Source organism: Solea solea, chromosome 1 (assembly GCF_958295425.1).
Source record: "Solea solea chromosome 1, fSolSol10.1, whole genome shotgun sequence".
NCBI lineage: Eukaryota > Metazoa > Chordata > Actinopteri > Pleuronectiformes > Soleidae > Solea > Solea solea.
Window position 1 is genome coordinate 36,091,847 of NC_081134.1, and position 25,327 is coordinate 36,117,173.

The 25,327-nt window shown below is 42.3% G+C and overlaps 1 protein-coding gene across 12 annotated transcripts in view; it reads left to right on the forward strand.

The window, feature by feature from the left end:
• The window catches only part of smarcd3b (SWI/SNF related, matrix associated, actin dependent regulator of chromatin, subfamily d, member 3b), a 40,672-nt gene that overhangs the window by 614 nt on the left and 14,731 nt on the right, over positions 1–25,327 (forward strand). For 2 of the 12 annotated variants that reach the window (XM_058629968.1, XM_058629977.1), the window contains exons 1-2: positions 11,522–11,891; positions 22,222–22,436. In XM_058629968.1, coding sequence (XP_058485951.1) covers positions 11,814–11,891; positions 22,222–22,436 — 293 coding nt within the window. In that variant the 5' untranslated portion in view covers positions 11,522–11,813. Of the gene's footprint in view, positions 1–11,520; positions 11,892–22,221; positions 22,437–25,327 lie in introns of those variants that run through there. The other 10 variants (XM_058629903.1, XM_058629917.1, XM_058629910.1 and 7 more) reach the window with 6 other exon arrangements.

Below are 25,327 nucleotides of genomic sequence, written 5' to 3' on the forward strand. Positions count from 1 at the left end.
TAGAGGCGAATATTTAAGGGGGCTACAGTAGCTCCCTCTCTCTGTGTGTGTGTGTGTGTGTGTGTGTGTGTGTGTGAGTCTGTGAGTCTGTCTGCATCATCACAGCTCACTGTATAGTTGCACCACCTTCCTCCCCCTCCTCCTCCACCTCCACCTCCTCGCTTTTCCAGCCGACGCAGACACCAGCCATCGCGGCTTGTTAACCTTGGCTGGTGTGGGAATCAGACACTTTGAGGAGCAGCAGAGCAGAGGGGATGCACAGTGAAGCTCATCCTCCTGTCCTGCCTGCCTCTCCTGCTTTTATACGCATGTCTTTAATTCATTCCTGGTCACCGACCCAGTGCCGACCCAAGCCTTTATGGGGCCCTAAGCTGAATATGATTTGGGGGGGGGCCCTCCTCTCCCCGCCACCTCAGAGTAACCAGTGCTTAACTATGATTGATTTAACCCTCTTATGGCCATCATGATAATCAGGATGCTTGGATTTATTTAGAATTTATGGCTGTAGAATTGTCAAAAAATATTCAATGAGTGAGTTCTTCTGCTCCTTTTTCCAAGATAACTTTAACGTTTGATATCTGGCAGTTATTCATACGTTTAGGAATTCCGGTACTGTCTTGTCTGTGATTGGACGGTCGTTCCGTGTAAGTCCTGAGGGGCTACCCTAATGACAAGTAACTCTGCTTTCCGGTATCCATCCATCTATCCAAGTGCAAATCTTAACCCTGGAAACAGCCTTCATAACAGGAAGTGGCCTCACTTTCTTAAGTGGGTCGCTTCCTGATCCGTATGAACCCGATGTTCTCCGTGCTAGGTGTAGGGGATTTTAAATGAAATAATCTTATATATTTCATTGTTATTTTTATTCAAATGAATACACTTTTTTCATTATCTGTTTTATGGCGGGTGTCAAACACAAGTGTCATCACAGGAAGTATCTGCGGATTCACACATGCGCAGAATAAATCGGGTCCAATCCAGACCCTCGTTCGTCTTCTCCTCTGGTCTAGATGTTTTTGAGAGAGGTGCTGAGACCGTTTAGTTTCCATAACAGCCATTTATTTTCATCATCGATTGATCTGTCGAGTATTTTCTCAATTAATCGAGTGCTTGTTTGGTCCCTAAAATGTCTGAAAAGGTTGAAACTGTGTTTACCAAACCTGGAAATGATGACGTTCTCAAATGTCTTGTTTTGTCCACAAACCAAAATGATCCAGTGTTAATGATTCCTTTGTCAAATGGCGCAAAGAAACCAGAAGATATACACATTTATGTGCCTTTTTAAATACAAATTCATTTGAGTTCAGTCAAAATCAGCAGCAGGAGGAGGCGCAGAGTTTCACAAGTCTCTCCTCTAGCTCTAATGTTGTTGTTCTCAGTAACTTTCTATTGATGCAGAATATCCAACAGAGGAAGTTTAACGCTCTGATGCCCTGAGTCTGAATCAGGACATGTGTAAACACACACACACACGCACTCTAATGTAAACGGCGCTGTTCCAGCCTGTGTGTTTTGGATCTCAGCAGGAAAAGTTTAAGTTGGACCGTGTTAATGTGCTGACAGACAGTGTGTACACACAGCAGTGGGATAATGGGACACACACACACACACACACACACAGTGGAATCCAAACCTACTTTTTGCTGATGCAGAGGAAAATGATATTTATTATATATTGAAACTGTTGTTTGACATCGGTTTCCTTCTCTGGTTAAAGGGCCAGTGTGTAACAATTGCACACCAGACGAGTTCGTATTGTGGTGAATTCACCGCAAACCAATCAGAACGTTTGTAAATGTGTGTGTTTGTGTCCTGCTCTGGTCATTAACGGTAGCTCAGTGGTAGCGCGAGTCGTCTTTCAACTCAAAGGTTGTTGGTTTGATTCCCGGCTCCTTGTGTCCTTGGGCAAGAGACCTAACCTGACTGCTGTGCCGGCCCATTCACTGTTTCAATGGGTATGAACGATGAGTGAGGCCAGGCCTAGAGTGCCACAAGGGCAGCTGCCGGTCGATTTACCCAGATTTACCGTCCCAGTTGTTACAGTTTTACTGAGATTTCTTGGATTTTTGGGGCTTTATTGCCATAATTATTTGACAGTCAATTAGTTTTCCAGCAATCCTGCCTACTGCAGCTTTAGTGCTATGTTGAGCAGCTACTGGTCGACTTTTGTGTGTTTGTCTGTGTATGACTGGGTTTAACAGACAGAAGTGTTGAGTTCTGGTGAGTCTGTGACTCATCTGCTCCCTGCTGTTCAGATAGCACCATCTTTTTTTTTTTTTTTTACTCCATTTCAATCTGAGACAGGCCTTTGTGTGCATTCTGTCATGTCCCGTATCATTTATGGCTGCTGTGTTGGTTTGTCACAATGTTTTTCGAGCCGTTTTAATGTGTTTGTACAAAGATAATGTCCAGATATCACATTTCCATGCAACTGTGGAAGATCATGCTGCCTTCTTTTTGCTTTTTCCTCTCTGTTCAGGTTTGTTCTATGTTATCAGGCCGTATAGGCAGAATCCAAGCTCCTCTGAACTGTGGAGTTATTCTGTCTCCAGGAGGAAACAGGACAGAAATAGTTAACATTTCAGATTCCAGTCTTCCCTGACCCAGCTGCTGGCACAAAAGTAGAGCAGTCCCATTAGTATGCAAGGTGCTGTCACAGCTCCTCAGGTCTGATTGAGGATCACAGGATCAGCTCCTTTTACAGTCTTCTCAAGGCTCGACCTGGCTTTTTTTTTTTATAAGGAGAGACGCACAGGATTATCTCCTCTTACACACACACACACACAGCTGCAGGGTTTTTTTAATCTCACTATTACAAATATCGTCTAAACGCAAGGAACGTCAGTCAGTCTGTTAATCACGTTATCGTTTGTTTCACGGGTTGCAAACTTTGCACGGGAAAGTAGAAATGTGACAGATACAGTACTGTAATGTATGTCACTAAAAGAGCCACTTCCACGTCCTCAAACAGGCACAGTAACTGTAAAATTATAACACACAGAGAGTCTATACATATATCTTTACAATTAAGAAATCCTTTCTACCTCAATTCACTTATTGTGTAATAAGGAAATAAGAAAGTCAGTAACTCGAAATTATGAACAATCACAACTCAGTGTCCTGTGTTTTTGTTATTTCATGAGGTCTGTCTTTCAAAATGATCTTTTAATGCAAATAATAATGCTTTAGAAAAGGAAAAAACACCTCAAAATCAAATGTTTCAAACTCTTATATCATTTTAGTATTAAGTAGTGTACTCTGATCATTGTGAAAAGCCTCAAATGTTCTTTTCTGTGAACGGTGAGCTTTACTCCTTTTGCTTTGTTTCCTCAATAGCAGGTCACCCAATTAAATGTTCCCATGGCTTAGTGTTGTGTTGTGCAGTTTTTTTTTTGCAGGGATAAAAGGACAATGGGGACACTTCCTTTTTTTGCCCGAGAGGAATGTGCGGGCTCTGCTTGTTACCCTGGAAACAAATGAGATTACAGGATAAGTTATGGGAACTATTGATTTCACTAAATATTAGAGCTGACATGCTGCGGCAGTTCTCGGGAGTGGAAAGAACGTCTTTGAAAAAAAAACAAAACCCCCAAATCATTTGCTGTTGTTCTAATCGATTACTATCAAGAGAGCGATTCTACATACAGTAGGTCGCTGGGTTCAGCCTCTGAAATGTGAAGATTGGCCCCGTTTGATATTGACGTGGAAATTTTTTCAGACAAAGCAAACGCTCTGAAGACCTTGGAGCTCCTCGGTTCTGTTATTGACGACCATTCTTTCAGCCATTGCTGAAACATAATGGACGCTGACTGTGCCGCTCCAGACATGAGTGGAAACAGATTTGACCTACGCCAGAAAAGCCTAATCATTCTATACCAGCTACAACATCTAAAGAATATGGTTTCCACTTTGCTCCTTCCACGCTCCTCACCAAATTCCATAGAGAAAATCAGCGATTTTACGCCACAGCGCGCAGGAGTCGTTGATCCACTTTTGCCTCTATCATCATTTTCGAATGTCTTATTTTGCGACATCAGTGTTTTGAATATGTAGTTTAGAGGTAACTCAGTGATTCAAACTTAGCAAATGAGGCATCAGTGGAGCAGCAGCTCCCATGTCCCTGCGAGCTAAAAATGCAGATTTTCTCAATGGACTTTGGTGCAGGAGAATGAGCGTTTTTTACAAACTCCAGAAATGGCCGTCTAACAACAAAAGAAATTGATAAACACCATTATTAAGATGCCATGGACTTAAGTAGGCATTGATTTTATGAGGCGAGCTTTTTGTTTAGTCTACATGTCTCAGACTGGGGACACATGGACAAAAAATGTGTCACACTTCTGTATCTATTATACATATATATCACTTTAACTTCATCTGTTCACATTGTAATCACATTTGTTCTCCTCTCGGCACATACGGCGTATTTACCACAGATCGGACGAATTTGAAGCTAACACATTGTCCACACAGCTCTCTGACCTTCCACTGTGGCCGGTCCAACAATGAGATTATAGATTTTTATGGTTTTCAGCAAAGCTCTTTGTAACCTAATTACACACGGCGCTCTCTCCCTCTCTCTGTGCCCTTCTCAGGATTATATCAGGCTATTTAATCGCTGCTGTCCCACCTATAAAACCACCGTGTGTGTTCACTTTTCCCCAGTTGCATATTACTCCCGCGTTTTTAATGTGGTGTTAGTTGAGTAATTAGAGTGTTGGACTTGACGTGGAGACAAAGTGTCTGTCTGTGTCCTGTTGGTGCTGCAGCAGCAGCAGCAGCAGCAGCAGCAACAGCTCAGTAAGCAGCAGGTTGACCCATTTTAGATGTTAAATCTCAATACTGCACCACACTCTGATGAGCGGAGAGAGGCTGGTGCACACGTTTGCACAATTAAATGTTGCAACTAAACGCTTTGAATTATTCAAAAAGATGTACTTGGAACTGTTTTCACCATCCCCTCGTTTGCAGTTTGTTTTCTTTTAAACGCCGTTCAACAGCGTGTTTTTCAGTACAATCCACATTTAAGTTATGTTTTCAAAGAGCTCATTACTTACAAGTATAATATTAGGTGTATATTGGTCGTAAGACAATATAACTTCTTAATTATAACCTCTCTTAATCTTTTTACCTCTAAAAATACTAGTCGTTAGTAGTAGATAGTAGTTTACATATATATATATATATATATATATATATATATATATGTATTTACATATATGTTATATAATATCTGGCTTGCTGGATTTCGTAAATACAGTCACAATATTAGAAACGTGTAAATAATAAATAGATTATTGTATTTTGGTTGTGTAGACTATAGACTACTGAATTTTTGTAATGATAATAATAATAATAATAAGAAATTCAGTTGTAATGATCACACTACACTATTAAATACATATATATAAGCTTGTTTGGTGTTTTAATTTTAGATTTATTTTGTTTTTATCGTGAACTATACAACTGCTCCATATACAAACAAGCACTTTTACTTTGAAATGCAGAGAAACATCATGATGATCATGTTTTGTTGTGATATTCAGATTGAATATTGTGTTATAATATGAAGCTCGTATCGCAAATCATCTACTGAACACTTGGTTTTTCTGCCCTCGCTTGACCAGACTGGACCCTCTTTGGCCCTCGGGTCATTTGAGTTTGACTCCCCCCTGATTTAGAGGATCTAAATCTGTGATGATAGGCGTGAACCTTATACAGTGTGCAATTTATTTATGTAATTGCTTCTTGGATTGGTTTGTGTTTTTTGACCCTGAGATAATACTTCAAGTTTTTTGACATGAAAATGGACGCATTTAATTCACCCCAGCTCAACCCTGCCCTCGTTCTGTCGCCTCTCTCTTTCGTCGCGTTCAATTTTTCATGGTGGTTGGGTTTATTCGTGGCCAGTGTTGCTGAGTCACTGCAAACTGCCTGAAAAATAAGCGTTTCTTTTCTCTTAGTTTGACTCATTCATTTGCTCCACCAGCTGCTGCTCCACTTTCAAAGTCACTGCAGCCTGCGTCGGCGTCGTTGTCGTCGTCCCATTGGCTTTCAGCTCAGCACACTGGGCAGATTATACCGTTGTCATGGCTACAGCAAACAGGAAATGCCCCGGAGCAGGTGATGCTCCAGGCGTGATCCGGCGTGGAGCTCGCTGCTTGTGGGTAAACTCTGCTCATTAGTGTTTGCTCCGTCTTTCCATCTGCTCGCACAATGACTCCCTGTTTTTCGGGAGCAGCCGAAGGAGCTGAACCATAAAGACTCTTTGTCCCAAACAAGCTCGACCCCTGAACTCCTTATCTGCCGCTTCCCGGGTTTTGGCGCTTAACTTACATTTTGGAATTTGAAAAAAAAAAACCCAAATCCACAGGGGCAGGTTTCCTTCACGACGCGTTGCACCGAATCACTTTGAGCGCAGAATATCGGCAGATGCCTCATTATTTTCAACCGTCATGGGAGACTTTTCACTCTTTCTTTCCATGTTTCTCTTTATTGCTGCTCAAAAAAAAACCTCCTGAATGTACGTCTCCCCTCTTTAATCCCCCCGTGGTGGAGGTAGCGGGCTCTGTGTGCTTTTGTACAGTCTCTTTGATGCCCATTGAGTAGCTTTTCCTCAAGCTATGGCCTCTGAGCAGCTTGAGCTGGGTTTTTGTGTGCAGCTCATAAACCGAAGAAAGGGAAGAGAGGGGCCCCAGCGGTGGGAGGGGATCAGACTTTTCCTCGTGGCCTCAGTACAGTCCAAAAAAACCTCCCCCCGTGCACCTCATCTGTCTGCGACAATAACGCTGATGAGGGCATGTTCGTGGTTTTTCTGGTATGTACACGTTGCCACTGGAAACTGTACGTTACACATCCGTTATGGCAGAGAAATTTCCAACTCCTGTATCAATTTTCCCTGTTCTTTTTGACTCCTGAGCCGAAACGTAGACAAAGAGTATGGATTTCTCTTCCTCTCTTTCACTCCACTTCAGCCTGTTGTTGCGTAGGAGACTCAAAGTGAGGAAAGCAATGGGGAAAAAAAGGTTTTGTTTAGTTTTTTTCACAAAAATAGCATTAAAATCACAAAAAAAGCATTTATTTCTCTATCTATTTGCTCATGTGCATGAACACGCTTTACAAAACTACACTACTCACCGTTAATGAACGGAAAAAAGGAGCAGGCGCTCATGTGATATCTGCTAGTTTATTACAGTACATTATATTAAAATAAAAACAGAAAACACTGGAGATAAGACATTGTGCATTTTTATTACACCTTTGTTTAACCAGGATCAAACTCATGGAGCTGAAGAGTGTCCTGGCCCATAATCATCATACATACACACGGTGGTTGAGTGGCTAGTATGGTTGCTTAACACCAAGACGGTCACCGGGTGACAAATCCCGGTTTGACCTTTCTGTGTGGAGTTTGCATGTTCTCCCTGTGTGTGTGTGTGTGTGTGTGTGTGTGAGTGTGTGTTTTTCTCCTGTTTCCTCCCACAGTCCAAAAACATGCAGATTAGGTTAACTAGGTTAGCTAGGTTAACTCTAAACGGACCGTAGGTGTGAATATGAGAGTTTGTCCAGTTTGTCTTTCCCCCTGTGTCAGCTGGGATTCATGTGGAGAATATAAATGAGTGTATGAGTACATTATATATTACACAGTACATTATAAATGGATAAATGTAACTGTCATAAAGAGTTATGGAATACAAGATTAATTTATCATTTAATCAGTCTGTAAAATGACTCCCAACAACAGAGAAGTACTTTTTTGATAGACTTAAATTTGTGGTTTTTTTTAGATTTATTTAAACACTTTCATGAAATTCAGTTTGAAATATTGCGCATGAACATCTATAGCTTAAGTTTCGCTGGAACGCCGAGACATAATGATGACATTATACGTCATAAAAAGCTCAGGGAAGTCTGCGATCAGTCTATTTTTTTTTTTTTTTTTTACAGCCTAATTAATCTACCTCAGCGCTGATCCTTTAACGTGTCACCATGACAACCCTGTGAGGTACTGCGATAGATTTTCATCACTGTTCATATTTCTTTTCCCCCCTCCTCTGGATATCTGAGAAGGAAGGCGTCCTGGTTTGGGAAGCACAGCGAGGAAGTGTAAAGTGATAGTGCAGCCAGACAGTAAGTGGACTGTGAAACATGAGCTCTGTGTGTCCCTCTTGTGGCCAAATAAGAAAGTGGAGAGAATAACCCCCCCCCCAAAAAAAAATCTAAATAGTCTATAGTTTAGGAGAAAAAACTGATGTGGTCTTTATGTGGTTCCTCCCTGTCTGGCTGCTTGCTCCCTCTCTTGGTCATTAATAAAACTGCTGCTGCTCCTTCACCCCCTGTTAACCCCCCTCTGCCCCACCCCTCCCTGTCTGCTACACACTGGGACAGTACCATTTGGTGAGGAGACGGTGGGGCTCCAGCAGGGGGTACTCCTGCTCTCAAGGCTCCCCTCTGCATCGTCCAGGCTGCTGGATTTCTTTGTTATGCCCACGTGTCGTCGCTGGGGAAACAGAGGAGGAGGAGGAGGAGGTGGAGGAGGGGGGGTGGTGGTGGGTGGAGGGGTATTGGCAGAGTCTGTGAATCTGTGTGGATAAGCTCAGCTTTTTGACCTTGTGGGAAATTGACATGGCCACTTTGTCTGCCCGTGTGATGAATGCACTGAAGTCGCGTGTCATATGTTGCGTAATGGAAGGTTAATGTGCGTGTGGTCCGATGTCGATGCTGCAGTTTTGACTGCGGCGAGGAGACGGATGGGTTTCAGGCGGCAGTGAGTGAAGGATTTTGGGTTCCTGGTGCTCTTCAAAGCCCACCAGGACCGCAGCAGTACACGCATCCCAGCAGCAGGTGTCAGCAACAAGCAGACCAATGCAGAAAGCTGCTATGGCAGCACATGGGGAGGGACAACATTTGTCCATCAATATGTTTGATTTTTAATCATCAAAGCTGTGAAGGACGTACATTTTGCCGGCGATGTCCCTTGTTTTTCGCTCGGTACAGCGGATAAAGAAGACGGGGGTTCATTTAAATGCTCCTGACACATTCTCCGGAAGGTCATAACCTCTGGCCTACATGTCCCACACTAACCATATGTCCAAAAGCAACAAATGAACTGCAGGTTTTTGCCTTAGGAGCACGTTTGTCACAATGTGGTGACAAACTGAAGGTTTTCACATGTTCAGTTGAAACCGTCGGGGGTTATTTGTAATTTTGTCCCTCTTTGAAACCTGGTTTGACACCTTTTTTGCCGTCTTTCACACCCGGACGGCAGAGGAAGGAGAGACGGCGACAGTGTAAATTCATCATCATGTGTCAAAAAGGGCCAATCTCCTCCTTTTTGAATCTGTCCCACTTCAATTCCTTTGTCATTCAAATAACCTCATGAATATTTTACTACCCTGTTCTGACGTATCTGGAAGGAAAGAGGGAGGGAGAGAGAGAGGGAGGGAGATGGAGAGAGAGACACAGACACAGAGAGAGAGAGAGAAGAAGGGATCCTGAAAGAGTCATCAACTTCAGCGTGGCGTGCTGTTAGTCAGAGTAACGACCTGTGTGGTGACGGGCGAAGCTCGGGCTCGTGTGTAATTGGAGTGTGAGACGACGCGTCATGTCACGTCACACACACACACACAGGTTTGTGCAGCTGTACTTCCGAGGACACGGCACTGACAGCCTAAAACAAAGCATTATCTCTGACCCTAAACTTAGGTTCTTAGGCCTCATTTGGACCAGGTTTTGGTCTCCATGAGGACTGCTGCTCCTGACAAGGTCAGTGTTTATGCCAGAAAATGTCATAAAGAGGTAAGAAATACAAGGTCACACACACAACTAAAGGCCTTACCCTAACCGTTACCCTTACATTAACCTAAACCCAATTTTCTAACCTTAAAAACCAGGTTTTAACCCTGAAAAAAACCCTTTAAAGATGCGAGGACCAGGCAAAATGCCCTCACTCGCTATGGTTTGCATGCGTGTACACCTTCAGTGATTCACCCGCACTTCACTAAGTCTTTATTCCTCACGTCACATCCTTCTTTCCTTGGTGTTTTTACTTTATATAACCTTTCAGTCTCCCAACAAATGACAACAGCTCCATATGTCGGGCATCACAGTCACCTTGCTGTGCCAGAGCAGTCCGTTTGTCTGATGTGACACTGCAGCCACAGCCATATCCACAGCCACATCCACAGCCACAGCCTGGCCGTAGCCTGTGGGTGAAAGGTAAAGCTCATGAGGCGAGCGGAGGAAACACTGGTAACCTATGAATGCACTCTGACAAAGGCCCGGCCGCGCACACATAGGAAATGAAGGTGCTCTTGACGTGGCCTTCTTCTTTTGTCAAGTGGCCTCACAGCACATTAGCTCAACTATTGTGAAGAGCGGTCAAACACACTCTCCCCCCTCATTTCAATTGCAGGTCTTTGGAGGAGATAACGGCCTGTTCGCGTGCGGCGTCTTTAAGTGCACACATGTCACACCGAGATGAAAATATCTCGTCTCTCTCCATTAGAAATGCTTGATTTAAAGCGTTCATTAAATCAAGTCTCCTACATTTTGGTTTCTTAGTAATAACAGGTGTGACTGAAGCCCAACCCTCCAATCGCCTTAAAAATAAAACCCTCCAGCCTCTCCACGCATTTTAAGACCTTAAATTTATGCCACAAATCATCCTGCAATTGTCATATTTAACAGAGAAATGGCTTTAAAAATTAGTAGATGTCTCCCCTTATTCAGATTGTAACATAAAAACAGGCGGATGGAAACCCACCTCCACAAATACAGCGTGGCCCCTTTAAGAGCCCAATGTCCTTTTTTGAGAATGAGTTCAAACTCTGAGCTGTGTGTGTGTGTGTGTGCATGTATTTGCCACCTCTTCAGGACCCTATCTGGCATAAACACTGACCTTGACAGGACCAGTAGTCCTCAAGGAGACCAAAACCTGGTCCCAATGAGGCAGAGCCTCATTTCTGGGGAACTGGTTAAGTTTAGAACAAGAAAAAACGTTGAAATCAGGTGAGTCATTACCTAGTTATTATGGACAAGGTTAGGAATACGGCAAGATTAAGTGTGCAAACCTGTGTGCGTGTGCCTGTATTTATAGATTTGTGAGGTCCGAAAAATAGTCTTTGTGGGGCCATTTTTGTCTGGACGCCACAACTTTAAAGGCGTCTTGAAATTAGAATTGGGTTGAGGTTAGAGTTAGGGCTAAGGGGCTAGGGAATGCATTATATGTCCTCACAATGATATGAAAACACATTTGTGTGTGTGTGTGTGTGTGTGTGTGTGTGCTGACCCTGGCCTCTTGGTTGGTCACCAGGGGGAAGCTGCAGAAAAGGAATGGCTAACTGATTCTAACCTCCCCAGCCCCCGTTTAGACCAAACAGCAGCCTCTCTCCCGCCTCATGCCCTTATCTTACCAGTGGAATGCAACAGCTGTGCGGGGGAGCAGCGGGGTGGGCTGGCTGAAACCCCCCTGCCAGACCCCCGCACCGCTCCCCCACCGCCTCCACCTCCACCTCCAAGGGACGTGCTGGGCTCCTGGAAGGCAGCTCAACTAAAAAAGTGAGCGAGACACACACACAGTGAGAGACTCGGCAGGGCTGCTGCACATTCAAAACAGAGGGAGAGGGAGGGAAGAGAGAGAGAGAGAGAGAGCGAGAGAAAAGGAGAGTCAGGGACAGGCAGTGCTGAAAAGGAGAGCACAAAGAGAAGGAAAGTGGAGCAGGGGAGGGGAACAGGAGGCTGGGTGAAGGGAGAGGGAAAGACAAAAGAAGGAGAGGGGAGACTGAGCAGGGTGAGCGGAGGGGACTGAGCAAATGGCTACGGAGGAAACGGCGGGGGGAGCCAGGAAAGCCACCAAGAGCAAACTGTTTGAGTTCCTGGTCCATGGAGTGGTGAGTGGCGCTGTCCGTCATTCCCGTGAAAGGAGCTGAGCTCTGGCATGCATCTGTGTGTGCGTCTGTGTCCTGTGTGTGTGTGTGTGTGTGTGTGTGTGTGCATGAGTCGGCGCAGCAGCAGCAGCGGTGGTGGTGGTGGTGGTGGTGGCGGCAGTCTGTGTGTGAGAGATAGCTGGGTAAAGCTCTGCCATGTGAAGGTTATTTCCAGCCCCCTGGATCCCAGCCTGTTAGGAGATGACAAGAAGTGGAGCAGCATGGATGGATGGAGCTGAGCAGGAGGAGGAGGAGGAGGAGGATTTTCTAACACACATTCACACATAGAGAAATGGATATTATGTAGAAATAGAAGCCGGGGGAAAGCGGCAAGCTCCCCCTTTGGCTTACAGAGACGCTCACACTGAGCATGCTTCCCTGGGAGTCACAGACAGGAGGGGGTAGGGTGGGTGGGTTGGGGGGCTGGATGACGAGTCCACTCACAACAACACAGTCAGAGAGGCTTTCCAGGATGGGACGGAGGGAAGGATTTGAACCTGTAAGGTCACGAGACGAATGTAGTGTCGTAGACGTAGAGGCGAGGCTTCGGTCTGGTCCTGGAAATCGTGCAGAACAATCGGCCCATTCATGTGCAGCGAGTATGAAATGTCAAGCCAAGTGTTGCTCATGGTTAAAGGTTAGACAACTGTTACCAAAAGCACAGTGGTGTGGTTTGTTTTGGTCCAGTTTTAATATACACGGATGTGACACTTTGCCGTCCAGACATTTGGCAGATTTGACTTTGACATTGAGTCAAGTTCCTACGTTTCTAACCTTTTTATGTAAAAAAACCCCCCCTCTTGTTTCTCTGTGGACTCCCCCTCGGTTTCATTTTGGCTATGACGCGTAGTTATTTTGCTCAGAGACTCGTTTAGTGTGGTGTTAAAAAATGTCCCATAAAATGTCACAAAGCTCAAGGTGACATCGTCAGATGTCTTTCTGTTTTGTAAGCAGAACATTAAATGAATCATTTTTAATGTCATAAAACATGAAAAAGACAGTGTAAATTGGAGAAGGTGTATATTTTATAACTTAAACTATCACTTCAGGTCAAAATAATGTAAAATTAACATTTTTTTTAATCTTGATTTTAATTAAAAAACACCTCAAAAGTCAATTTATTATCAAAATATTGATGAATATTATTAGTATTTTCATGAAGGTCAAGGCCAGAGTCCAATCTGTTCTTAACATCTTTAAGGTAAAACTGTACAGTGGAAGACAGTAAAATGGAAAAATTCAAACCTCTACACCCGTTAAACCCGACACTACAGTATTATTTCACCTCTGCTTTTTCATTAAAGTGAATTTCACCTTTGTCCATCTTCACCGAGACCTTATCCTCGATATTAAGAAGGCAAAAAAAAAAAGCTTTACAGTATTTGTTCAGTTGAAGAATCATTTCCTGTCCCCAGGTTGTTTCATGTGAATATATTTGGGGGCTTTTTTATACCTGTAATGAAACTGAGATGAATGAAAAATATCTGTACTCACACGAGGAAATGAAACCTGTATCAGAGTCATTTTTTTAGTCGTCTGAACACCTCGGAACAAAAAGATAAAACGGCTCAATAAGTTAGATAAAACTGCAAAAGTATACATTATACAGTCATATAATTATCTGTAGTTCCTGACACCTGTGTTCCAAAGCATTGATGTATCGGTTTATGTCCAAACTTGGAACGTCCCACGCGTTTCTTTCACTCTCGATGTAAACCTACTCGAGGCTGACACTGTTAGGCAGTTATTATCCATGTTGATTATTATTATTATTTGAAAGATAAAGTGCTGGAGCCTGCAGGAGAAAAAGAAAATGTGTGAAAGTCCGCATACTTGTGTCCTTGACTCCAACTCTTTTGTCATGAACGTCAGCTTCATTCTGTGGTTTCCACTTTTCTGCTGAACTGAGTTTCACCTCTGCAATGGTTTCTGAAAAAAAAAAAAAAAAAAAAGCTGGCATCACTTCAGAATCCCTCAAGAGCGTCGAGAGGGTCCAACACACTTCATGGCATTCGCTTGTCAAATCCCCAAACATGCCTGAAAATCCCAGAACTTGGCTTGGCCGAGCCTCTGGCTCCAGACATAACTCTGTTTTAATCAGCGCTGATGGCGGGGCGTAGTGGCACCAGGTAGATTTACACACTGAAACAAGATGAGCTATTGTTTCTGTGACAGGAGCGGTCATTACGGCGGCTCCGCTGTGCACAGAGAGAGAGAGAGAGAGCGAGAGACGTAAGGATACAATGGAGCCGGTGATTGATGAGTCGAATTGAGTGTGTCCTCTCAACAGACCAATTAACCTTGATGAGGCTCTGGCTGCTTCAAGCCAAATATTTCCCTCTGCTTACTCTCCCCCCACCCCTTCATATGTTAAGATGGAAAAGTCTTGTTTTAATAGTTGTGGCAGGTTCCTCGCTGTGTGTATACTGCAGAATGGAGAAATATTTATAGTGTGGGACATGGCGATGATTTGGCGCACTTTGTAGGCTTGTGGCAAGGGATGACGTTTCCTTTCCCCCGCCCCCCCCTCCTCGTGGCCGTCAGACAGACACGCACGCACACACACACGCACTCTTACACACATGTCGGTGCGTTTGCACAGACAGAAATACATGCACATGCCGTACATGCACACATTGTTGTGGTTACCAAAGGTCATCGTGTTCCAGGCTGAAAGCGGCCTGGTGTGTGTGTGTGTGTGTGTGTGTGCTGTGCGCGGGGGAGAGTTGTTTGGCTGAGGTCTGGTTTCTAGGACTGATGCTCTGGACTGAGGTCTCTTCCTCTTTCTCTGGCGTTGACCTCATCTTGCTGTGCTGCTTCTCTAAGCGTGTGTGTGTGTGTGTGTGTGTGTGTGTGTGTGTGTTTGGAGGTCAACGAGGGCCGAGGTAATGAGAAAAGCCTTCCACTGCCCCGCATGGGAAACCCTGATAAGCCAAATCATATTACAAGACACTGTAGTTCTATCATCTGGAATACTGGGAGAGTGTGTTTGTGTACGCGGGTGATGGGACCTTTGAGCGTAAACATCACCTTTACGCCCACATCTGGATTGCTTTGGATGACTTGCTTAAAGGGATAGTTGGGTTTTTGTGTGTGTTTTGTATATCTTTATTGGGTTATCAGGACATATAACATAAAAACGGTACACTTATCAAACAGAGCTAACCACCCCCCCCAAACAAGGAGGTGAACAATGACCATTGAAAAGAGATAAAATAAAATAAAAATAGGATAACATAAAATAAATTGAAAGGACATATAAAAGGGGAAATTACCATGGATTGTATATGTTGTAGCTGCTGTTTTACCCCAATCAGACCAATCCAGCTCATCATTTAAGAAAGGTATGGATTAAAGGGATTCGGAATGTTGTTGTTTTTTAAAGTATGGTTGTATGACACCAAACCCCATAGAGAAAATCAGTGATTTTAGCTCACAGGGACACAGGAGCCGCTGATCAACTGCTGCCTCGTTTGGTAAGTTTCTGGAGGATGGAAGTTCTGAAGGAAGGATTTCAATCACCAAAGTCACAAAATAACTGTTTTGAACTTACTGATGGAGGCAGCGGTGGATCAACAGCTCCCGTGTGCTGTGATGTAAAATTGTCGATTTTCTCTACTGGCTTTGGTGCAGGAGAGGCGAGCAGTTTTCAAACGTTTTTAAGGTTTTTAAGATAGGTGTAGAATCTGTACCTATCTTAAAAACCTTAAAAAAGGTTTTTAAACAAGATGAGCTATTTTTTTTACAATATTTTACTCACCTTGCATCATCTACACTACACTGTAGATTAAAAAAAAATCAGTTTTCCTTGGTGAAGTCAGCGTCAGCACTCCATATTCAATCATACAAAGAAACACAAACTGTAGATTCAAAGCTTTATTTCACCGCCATCTACTTAGAATCTCTCTCTCATGTGTGATCATTTAAGTCGCAATGCAGATTTTGCTTGTATATGCTTCGATTCTGAAGTGTCTCAGTTCTCCGCCGCCGATTCAGTGCGATGGATGTTTCATCTGTGGTGTGCTTTCAGCGTTGATCAGCATTGAAAAACGGCCAAAACACTCTCTTGGTTTCTTTGGATAATCCACAGACCTTGCCAGGATCGACGCTATTGAAAGTTGTAACAAAGACAAAATAGTCCAGACGAAGATTTTCTGGTCTGGAAAGAAACGGCTGTTGAAAACACTGACGTTAATACCTGGTAAATCCGTCCTGTTTAATCATTTAATTAATTGAAGGAGTAGATTAATGGCATGATCACAGCGGTATCATTTCTATATGTTCCTATGTCACAGCCTTATATAGAATCTCCACTTAACTAGAGCTTAACAGTATTAATATTTCCAATATCAGTTTCAGTATATAAAAAAAATATCAAATTCAGGTTCAGGGACATTCACAATGAATCAGCTCATTGTGAATCCATAGATTGACTTAACCCTTTAACACCTAAGCCTCAAAATGTCCATCTTTGCTTATTTTAACCATAAAAATTACGGTAATGCAAAGTGCAAACGTGTCGTCTGCGATACGTTAAATTGGTCAAGAAGTGCATCAGAAAAAAAAGGTCCCACACAAAGTGGAAAAACCCACGAAAAACCAACCGAATCAGAGGACGATGACGGGGAACTTTATCTGTGCAACGCCCAAAATCACAACATACATTATCTCAAGGCTCTGACTGTACTGCACATAGTCAAGGCAGAAACATTTACAGCATGATAGAGAGAGAAGAGAGAAACACGACATATCACACAATGAACTCCCTTTTCACAGGAATCATTGTTGCAGTCAACCAATCAATACGTCCTTTACAACGCTAAACAAAAGCATCAGTGCAAACACCGACACAGTCACTGGTGCGGGTACTTTTTGTTATGTTGTGATTGATTGGTCAGAAAAGCATTTAGCAGCACAATAGGGAAAAATAGAGATTGTTTTTTTTCTTAACATCTTATGAGTTGGAAATGCTGAGTCAGCACTATTGTTTTCTGGGTTTCCACCATTTTTTGATCTCCCTCTACATTTTTCAACCATTCAAATACAAAAAAATGTCCAGCTCCTCCTGGACATTCTTACCACCCGTTCATCATTCCCGCTACTTTATTCAACTTTGTTCTGCCATTTGTTCCCATTGAAAATGAATGGAACCATTGTCTCCCTCTGATCTGAGCTACGAGAGGAGTTAATGACCAAAAAGATTGTGGAAACAGGAAACCAATTGCTGACTTGGCGTTCCAAATATCAATGTCCAAATAAGGATTAAAAAAGGGCCCATTAAGAAACAATAGTTTGACGTACTCAGTATTCCCAACTGCGTTAATATCTCCTCCGACCTTACTATAGCCATTCATGTGTCCTATTTATACTTGATGCCATTTTTTTCCCATTGAAAATGAATGGAGCCCTCATTTCACTCACCAAAAATGTTCAGATTGATCAGGAATCTCCTACAACCATTAATGTTCTCCCCTGCTAGTTTTACTATGTGAAATATATAACTTCATTTTGCCATTTTTTGGCCATTGAAAATGAATGGAACCCTCATCTGCCCCTGATCTGAACTTTAAGAGAGGAGTTTTTGACCAGAAATGTTGAGATTGATCAGTAAATCTTCTACAACCATTATCCTTTTTTTAAATATTTGAGGTCTTGCCAATTTTTTTCCCATTGAAAATGAATGGAACATCATCTGATGTGACCAAAAACAATTAGAGTAATGGGGAAAACGAGTATTTGAATGAACAACACAAACAAATGAATAAAAAACAGGGAAACAATAGTTGGAAATTCTCAGCATTCCTGGCTGCATTTTCCTGGAATGTTTCAAGAATATTTAGGGAGATCTCACCATGCCCCTTGAAGATAACATTTGACACTTTGGCAGTGTTTATGTCACTCGATCTACTGATCAATACATCGATAGTGAAAAGGAGCTCTGGAAGAGTGAGTCATGGAACCTCATCCTCAGGTTTGATAGATTTCATGGTGCCAGTCTAAAGTCTCGGAGGGCTAGCGTTCATGTGACCGCCCCGCTGTAAGATTCACGTGTTTAGTACAGTGTGGGTTAAGTTTGGCCTCTCCAAATCCCTCCAGCCTTCCCCACAGATGCCAACACTCTTCTCAGATATCCATCCACATGGCAGATTCGGTTCCTGGCTGGCTGGCAGAGCTCCGGCCTGAGAGCTGGAGTCAGTTCAGCAGGTCAGATTATAGCAACACTCATTGTGTGTGTGTGGATTTAGGTGGGGGGAATTTATCTCACACATTATCCAGTTATGACTTTGAGTATCTCTTTTAAGTAACAGTATCTAACAGTGTCTGTCTGGAAGTCTCGTCTGAGGCCTGTTTGGATGTTGTTGTCCGGCTTAGAGGAAAAAGACGGGGTCTGTTAAGACGCCAGACGGTGGCAACAGTCGAGCAGGAGGTCCGGACCATATGTTGTTTTAAAATCCTCTCCCATTTGAAGACCTGTCTCAGTTGCTTTGACCCTCCCAGCCCCCCACACCTCCCAGTTAACACCCAGCCAGAGTGACGGCGACGTCTGCTCGCTCTCCTTATCACAGGATCTGTGCTCGCTCACCATTTCAAAGGCCACATGATACGTCCACCTCCGCCTGTCCAATGTTGTCATAATGTGCTCTGAGCTGCTGAATCTCTCTCTGTTACGCTGGGGTTTTTTGCACTTTCTTAAAAGTCTGGTGTGTTCTTATTAAATGTACAATCACCTTGTTTTTTATTAGCCCAGAAATGAGCCTGTGTTATTTATATATCAGAAGCTGGGTCGTCTTTGGACCACCATGTTTTTAAAGTAGCCTGCAATGGACATGTGACACTTTTCCTATGGCTCGGCTTCAATTTACTTTGTTTGGTGACTCTTCCAGTGACGACACTCTCTGACTTAATCAGTGTCCAGCAGTCTGTTGACATCACATTTTAGTATCTCGGTTGGAATCTCGCCAGAGCAGGTACTAAAAAAAACATAGGTACTGTCGCTAATGGAAAAGCAAAATAAACGAGTAGAGTCGGGCCGAGTCGTGCTAGAACTGCATAGTGGAAAAGAGCCAGTAGAGAAGGTGAGGTTGAGGAGGGTGAGGAATATTCTGCTGCAATATGCGACTTCACCAGTAGATGCTGCTCAAATTCACACACTGTGTCTTTAAATTGTCATAAACATGCTCTTTTTCTGGGTTTTTTGTTGTTGTTGAAATTCTAATAATACCATCACATAGTGTGTGTGTGTGTGTGTGTGTGTGTGTGCAGTTATCATCATTTAGAGGTGACAAAATTAGCGAAAATGGTGGGTTTAAGTGATGCAAGTGTGAAGAGAGACAACCCTCGATTTCCATCATTTAGTCAGTCTGTCTTTACCCGGCTGTTTGACGCATTTCCTTTTTATATTTTTTTTCTTTTTAATAACAAAAGACATTGGTATGAATGTACCTGACGTAGCAACAGCGTTTTATAAATGTTGGAATGAAAAACAAATGAAACCCTTTCATAATTCATCTTCTTAATAATGCAGAGGTGGTTTATGGAGAATGGAATCCGACCATATTTTGTGGTTTAAATAGTCCAACAAGACACCATGTCTGCTCTTTGCAAAAATATTTATAGTGTTTGAAACCACCAGTGATTTTCATATTTTTTAGGATCCACTTGTCCTTGCACTCTAGCACAGCATATTTCTTCTCTTCTAAATTGCAGATGTTCATCCAAATACATTCATCACACACTCAAATCCACAAGCTACCTTTTTTTTTTTTTTTTTTTTTTAATTAAGACATTACATTTTAAACACGTTAAATGAGCCAACAATGAGGGCTGAATCAAATCTGTAGGGAGTAAAAAGCTAATCAGATTCTCCCTCTTTCCCCCATGGATTCCCCAAGTTACTTAAGTTATAACTTTATTAAATGCAACATTATTTAAGAAAACTCAGCAGGTTATGGCTGAGCATTTGTTTTATGTCAATAAATACAATGACAATGACACAAATAGTTGTTATTTTACTACGTAATGTAATAACATTAAATAGCAATTTACTGTCCTATCAGGACTGGGGAGGTGCAGTAAAGGAAGAAATACATGTGTTATACTAATAATATAATAAGTATATCCTTAGGTTTTCCAATAATAGACAATAACAGGGATACAAATACCATGTAATAGTGTGTTATATAAGATTAGAACACCAACAGTTGTGTCACTTTAAAACTGCATTGTTTTTAGTTACAGCAGAGTATTTATTCTCTAAGTAGAAGCACTTCCCTCCTCCACTCGTAGTAATGGCATTTTAATTAAGAAGCGTGGTTACTCTGCGCCGATGTCGTAGAAGGTCCTTCTTTTTCCCTCTCTGAATGAAGGGAAAAGATTCCTGTCTCTATCACATGAACGCGCTCCTGGTTTTCAGACAAATGAAATGAGGCGGGCGGCAGCTGTTGTCACGGGAGTGACAGGCACAGGTGAGAGTTGCCCAGTTGTTCTCACACGTCGAGACGAGAGCGTGAGACTGCGACCTCTGACACTGTTTGCATTGTCTTGGAGGTTTTGTGTGTGAGTGAGAAGAATTCTTTTTTTTTTTTCTCAGCCATTAAACTTTTTTTGTGTCTCGACGAGACAGAAACACAACCGCTCTGCTCTTGTTTATATCGCAGTTTGGGGATTTTTAAACACTGCTCTGGTATCAGTCGATGTTGTCAAAAGAATCTGGGTTTGGCAGAAACGTCTCTTGTCTCTCACAATCGGGCCTGAAAGGCTTCATAAATCACATGCTGCATATTTTATGTGCTCTCTAATGTGATGTGACCGTCCGTCTGTGACAGACCTCATGTTGACATGTTCACTCCGCAGACGGTTGAAGGTGAAACAAAACAGAATGCACGTAAACTGACGTCACTGAGTTGCGCAAAGCAAACTCCTGTTTACCAAACCGGCTGTTGTTTGATTGCTAAAAGGTTATTGCAGGTAGAAAAGAGACTCTATGTGCACTATGTGGGGATTGCTGGTGATCTTAAAGGGATAGTTCATATTTTTTTTAAGTGTGGTCGTTGTTGAGCGGTTAACACATTGACTTTGCTGTGGGACAGCTAGTGCTGGGAACCAGCTGCCAGCAGAGACACACACACACACACACACACACACAATCTATTATGTTAGGAATATGTGAGCTGCTTTATCTCAATGCTATACAGTCTTTTTCTGTCCTGCACCAAAGTCCTTAGACAAAATCAGCCGTTGAACGTCGCAGCACACAGGAGTTGTTGATCCACTGCTGCCTTCATCAGTAAGTGTTCAGTGTTTGAAATCCTTTGTTCAGATTTACCTCAGCGACACAAATATACTAAATGAGTTGGCAGTCGACAAGCAGTTAATGTGTCCCTGCAAGCTACAAATGCTGATTTTCTCTATGGAATTTTTGGTATGGGCGAGTGAGTGTCTGATAAACTTGTAAATGTTACCAGTCATACGCAGAAATTTGTTTTATAGATGCAACAGACAACTTTCGCACCAGGTCACACAGTGGTACAGTGGCTGGCATTGTTTCCTCACAGCGAGAAGGTCAATGGTTTTGGATCCCAGTTGCCTTTCAGTGTGGAGTTGGCATGTTCTCTATGTGTGCGTGAAGATTCTCTGTGGGATTCCAAAACATGCAGATTTGGGATTAGGTTAATTGGACACTCGAAGTTGACCATAGGTGTGAATGTGAGAGTGAGTGGTTCTCCTTCTTCTGTATGTTGTCCTTGAGACGGACGACTTGTCCAGAGTGTACCTTCACTTTTTGCCCTTTATCAACTGGGAATGGGCTCCAGCCCACCCTCAACTGTCATGTTGAGGATAAAGCAGTGGAAAATGAACAACACTGTTCCTTCGGGCCATCAATCAAGTTGCCATTTATCAATGAAAACTGCATCCCCGTAATCAACACAGTGAAAGCAACACTCACAGGGGATAAGTATGAACGTGCTTTGCTGTTACAGTTTTACATCGTAATGACAAGTTGTAGTGAAACGTGTCTATTTCAGCTTGAAAGCAGAATTATGTGTGATTGAGTTTCGGAGCTGACAAAGACAAACGTAGTCGCAGCTCTGCTCCATGGTTTGGTCACACAGACAAAATAAAAACGACTCCGCCTTTAATCCAGCAGTGTGAAGTACATAAAAGTCACAACTGATCTGATGTTTCTTTTGTTGTATTTTTAGAAGCGCTCGTTTCTTATAAATACGCATGATGCCGACGACTGTTTTCTACATATTTGTGACCCCTGCTCCTCTTTTCCTCGGTTTCTTCCCAGCGTCCTGGCATGCCGTCTGGAGCGAGGATGCCCCACCAGGGAGCGCCCATGGGCCCCCCCGGCCCACCGTATGGAGGGAGCCCAGCAGTGCGACCCGGCCTGCCCACCCCGGTGATGGAGCCCAGTCGTAAGAGGCCTGCCCCCTCCCAGCAGGTCCAGCAGGTCCAGCAACAGCAGCAGCAGCAGCAGCAGTCCGTCCAGAACCGGGCCAGGAAGTGAGTGTGAATCATCCGTGAATCCGTCCACCACCCAAACACTGCATGGCTTAAATACAGTAGCACTTCATGTGTGACAACAATCGCCATGGTTTCCCTCTCAACTCAACTGAAAGTCTATGTGAACAACAAACTTGACTTAATTCATATTTTATGGAAATACAGAGGTATCAAATCTAAATATATGTATTATTAAAGGCCTAAATTTTAGACTAAGTAAAAGAGATATGTTATATTTAAATAAGATTTCATAAACTCAGGTTTTATACTAGTACTAGTTTATATGAAGAAGCTTACAGCAAGTTCCAAAGTAATACTGATATGTTATGAATAAAAATAACCAAAAACTCCCTTATCTTGCAAGGTTAAATCCATTATCTTCCTCCGGGCCATAACCTACAGTCCATCCACAGAAATTTTCATCAAAATCCGTCCTTTAGCTTTTCACGTATGCTGTTCATAAGCAGACAAAAAACATGACCTCGTTGTTGGAGGTAGCACGACACACGAGCCCCGCTAATGAAACATGCAGGTTATTTTTCATTAAGTGTGAAATGATTAATAGGATAATCAGCGAGGCAGCAGACATATTCAATTCACAACAGCTTTAATTAATACTCTTGTCTCGTCGATCATTGAGGTGATTTAGCTTGTTGTGTCACCCTGTGGCCCTTTGAGTTGAACGCTAACACCGGCATGCTAACATGCTAAGCGCTTTCACCATCGTGTAGCATGCTAGGAGGCTAACATTTGCTCAGCAGAGCTAAATACTGAATGCTTTTCTCAATTAATACTGTTTTTTTTAGTCCATAAAATGGTGAAATTTATTAATTTAGTCGTTTAGTTGTTGAATGATTAGAAATTATTTTCGTTATAGGTAGCACACCAGTAAATTGTGATTGTTAGCAAACATGTTTCCAGCTTTTTGGACGTGAAGATTCTTACTTCTAAATCTGTGGACAAAAGTGTTCTGTTCTGTTCATGATGATAGTTTAGTTTGGTTTAATTTGTTTATTCCCAACATAAAGTAGAACAAATGTTCAATTCTCGAGCAGACGTACAAATCAAATCATTCAGAAGTTTAAAACGTATTTAGACTCCTCCCCCTTCTCCTTCAAATATGAATGAATTAATCAACACGGCTTGCTGACATCTTTCTACTACATGTCATCACATAATTCGTACTTATATACACAATATAATTATGACAGAGAAGGAAATTAACACATTATTTCCAAATAAAATAGTTACCAGCTCATATAAATTAACGTTGAACGTTTATTTAATGTGATAAATATGTATTATCATTCTAAAAATATTGTTTGTTGTCTACACCTGATCTATTTTATTTTTTTTTAAATTACGCTGATGAGAATGAAACCATGACTTTTGGTCTCCTCTGTGTTCATTTCACTTTTTTCTTTGCCCTTCACCTGTGCATCCCACTCACAGCCATGACTGAGTGTTTCCTCCGTTCAATCCATTAATCTGTAATTTTTTTCTGTGTAATGTCCACACGACTAAGTGAAGACATGTATGAACCTAGGTGTGGTTTGGCGTGTTGTTATTTATTGTCAGTATGGTCGACCACCTCGAACATAATCTGAGCATCAGTATTCGATTTCTTCCATTAATCAGTTTGCATGCTTTTGTAATAACTTAACCAAGTCTTCTGAAGTGAATATTTTTCTGGTTTTGTATCAAGACATTTTAGAACATCATTAATCCGAGATTTGGGAAACATAGATCTACTTTTTCCTGACTTTTAATGCACCAAAAATTCATTAATTATGAAAATAATCATTAGTAGCTTCCTTAATCAGTTTACCAGAAACACACGCAGAGTGGCTGGATATCTATTGTGTGAGGACAGGGATTGTGAGGCAGGTGTGGTCATTAGAGAGGGGATCAATATGCAGTAGCCCTCTGTCTTTCTCCGTTTCATTGTCTCACTCTCTGCAGCACAATTGATCCACACACAATTAAAGCGACTTGTCGAACAGGTCTGGGGAAATGTTGTCCTGCGTCAGTGCTTTAACGTCCAGACTCGCAGGACACTGAGTGTGATCAATGGTCCAGGGTGACCCGTGTGTCCCAGCGCCTCCGTCCCTTTCCCGTCTCGCTGTTGCTTTGTTGTTCTGAGAGTGTGTGTCCTTGCTGCTCCAGCTCACAGACCCCCACACTGCTGCCAACTGAGGACAGACCACCTGTGTCAGCCGGTGTCATTGAGACCTTATGGTTGCAGCTACACTTGCCTCTGCAGCACAAACAAACACTGTCCTTTGCAAAGCGTCTGCTAAAAATAGGATTTAATTCTAATTTGATTTGTAAAAATACTCCATCCTTGTGTCCTAGATATCAAGTTTGCGCTATTATTTACACATTTATGTCATGCTTATAGGGCATAAAGAGGTTTTCAGTTTCTCCTGAGGTCCATATCTTCTCCCATTTTAACAGAACACATACTCAGCTCCACATTCTTTCAATGTTTGTTGCTGAAAATTAGTAGTGTATACATTTTATTTATAAGAGCCATAACCCAGGTCATTCGTCAGCGTCATATCACAATAATGATATTGTCGTGGTGATATTGTATCGTATCGATATTGTTTAGCATGTCATTTTTTAACTGATGCTACAAATAAACATGAACCTTTTTGTGGATTAGCATAAACAGAAATCAATCAACATTTCACTTTCAATATATGATTACGCAAATACTCGGTATTTTGCAATATTGTGACAATATCGTAATTGTAACTTAAATATCATATCGTGGTGTCTCCGTCGATTCCCAGCCCGACTATATTTGTTGTGTTTGTTTTGATCTGGAACCATAAACACTGTACTTCACAATATTAAGGTATTTATGGTGCAAAATGAATCTATTA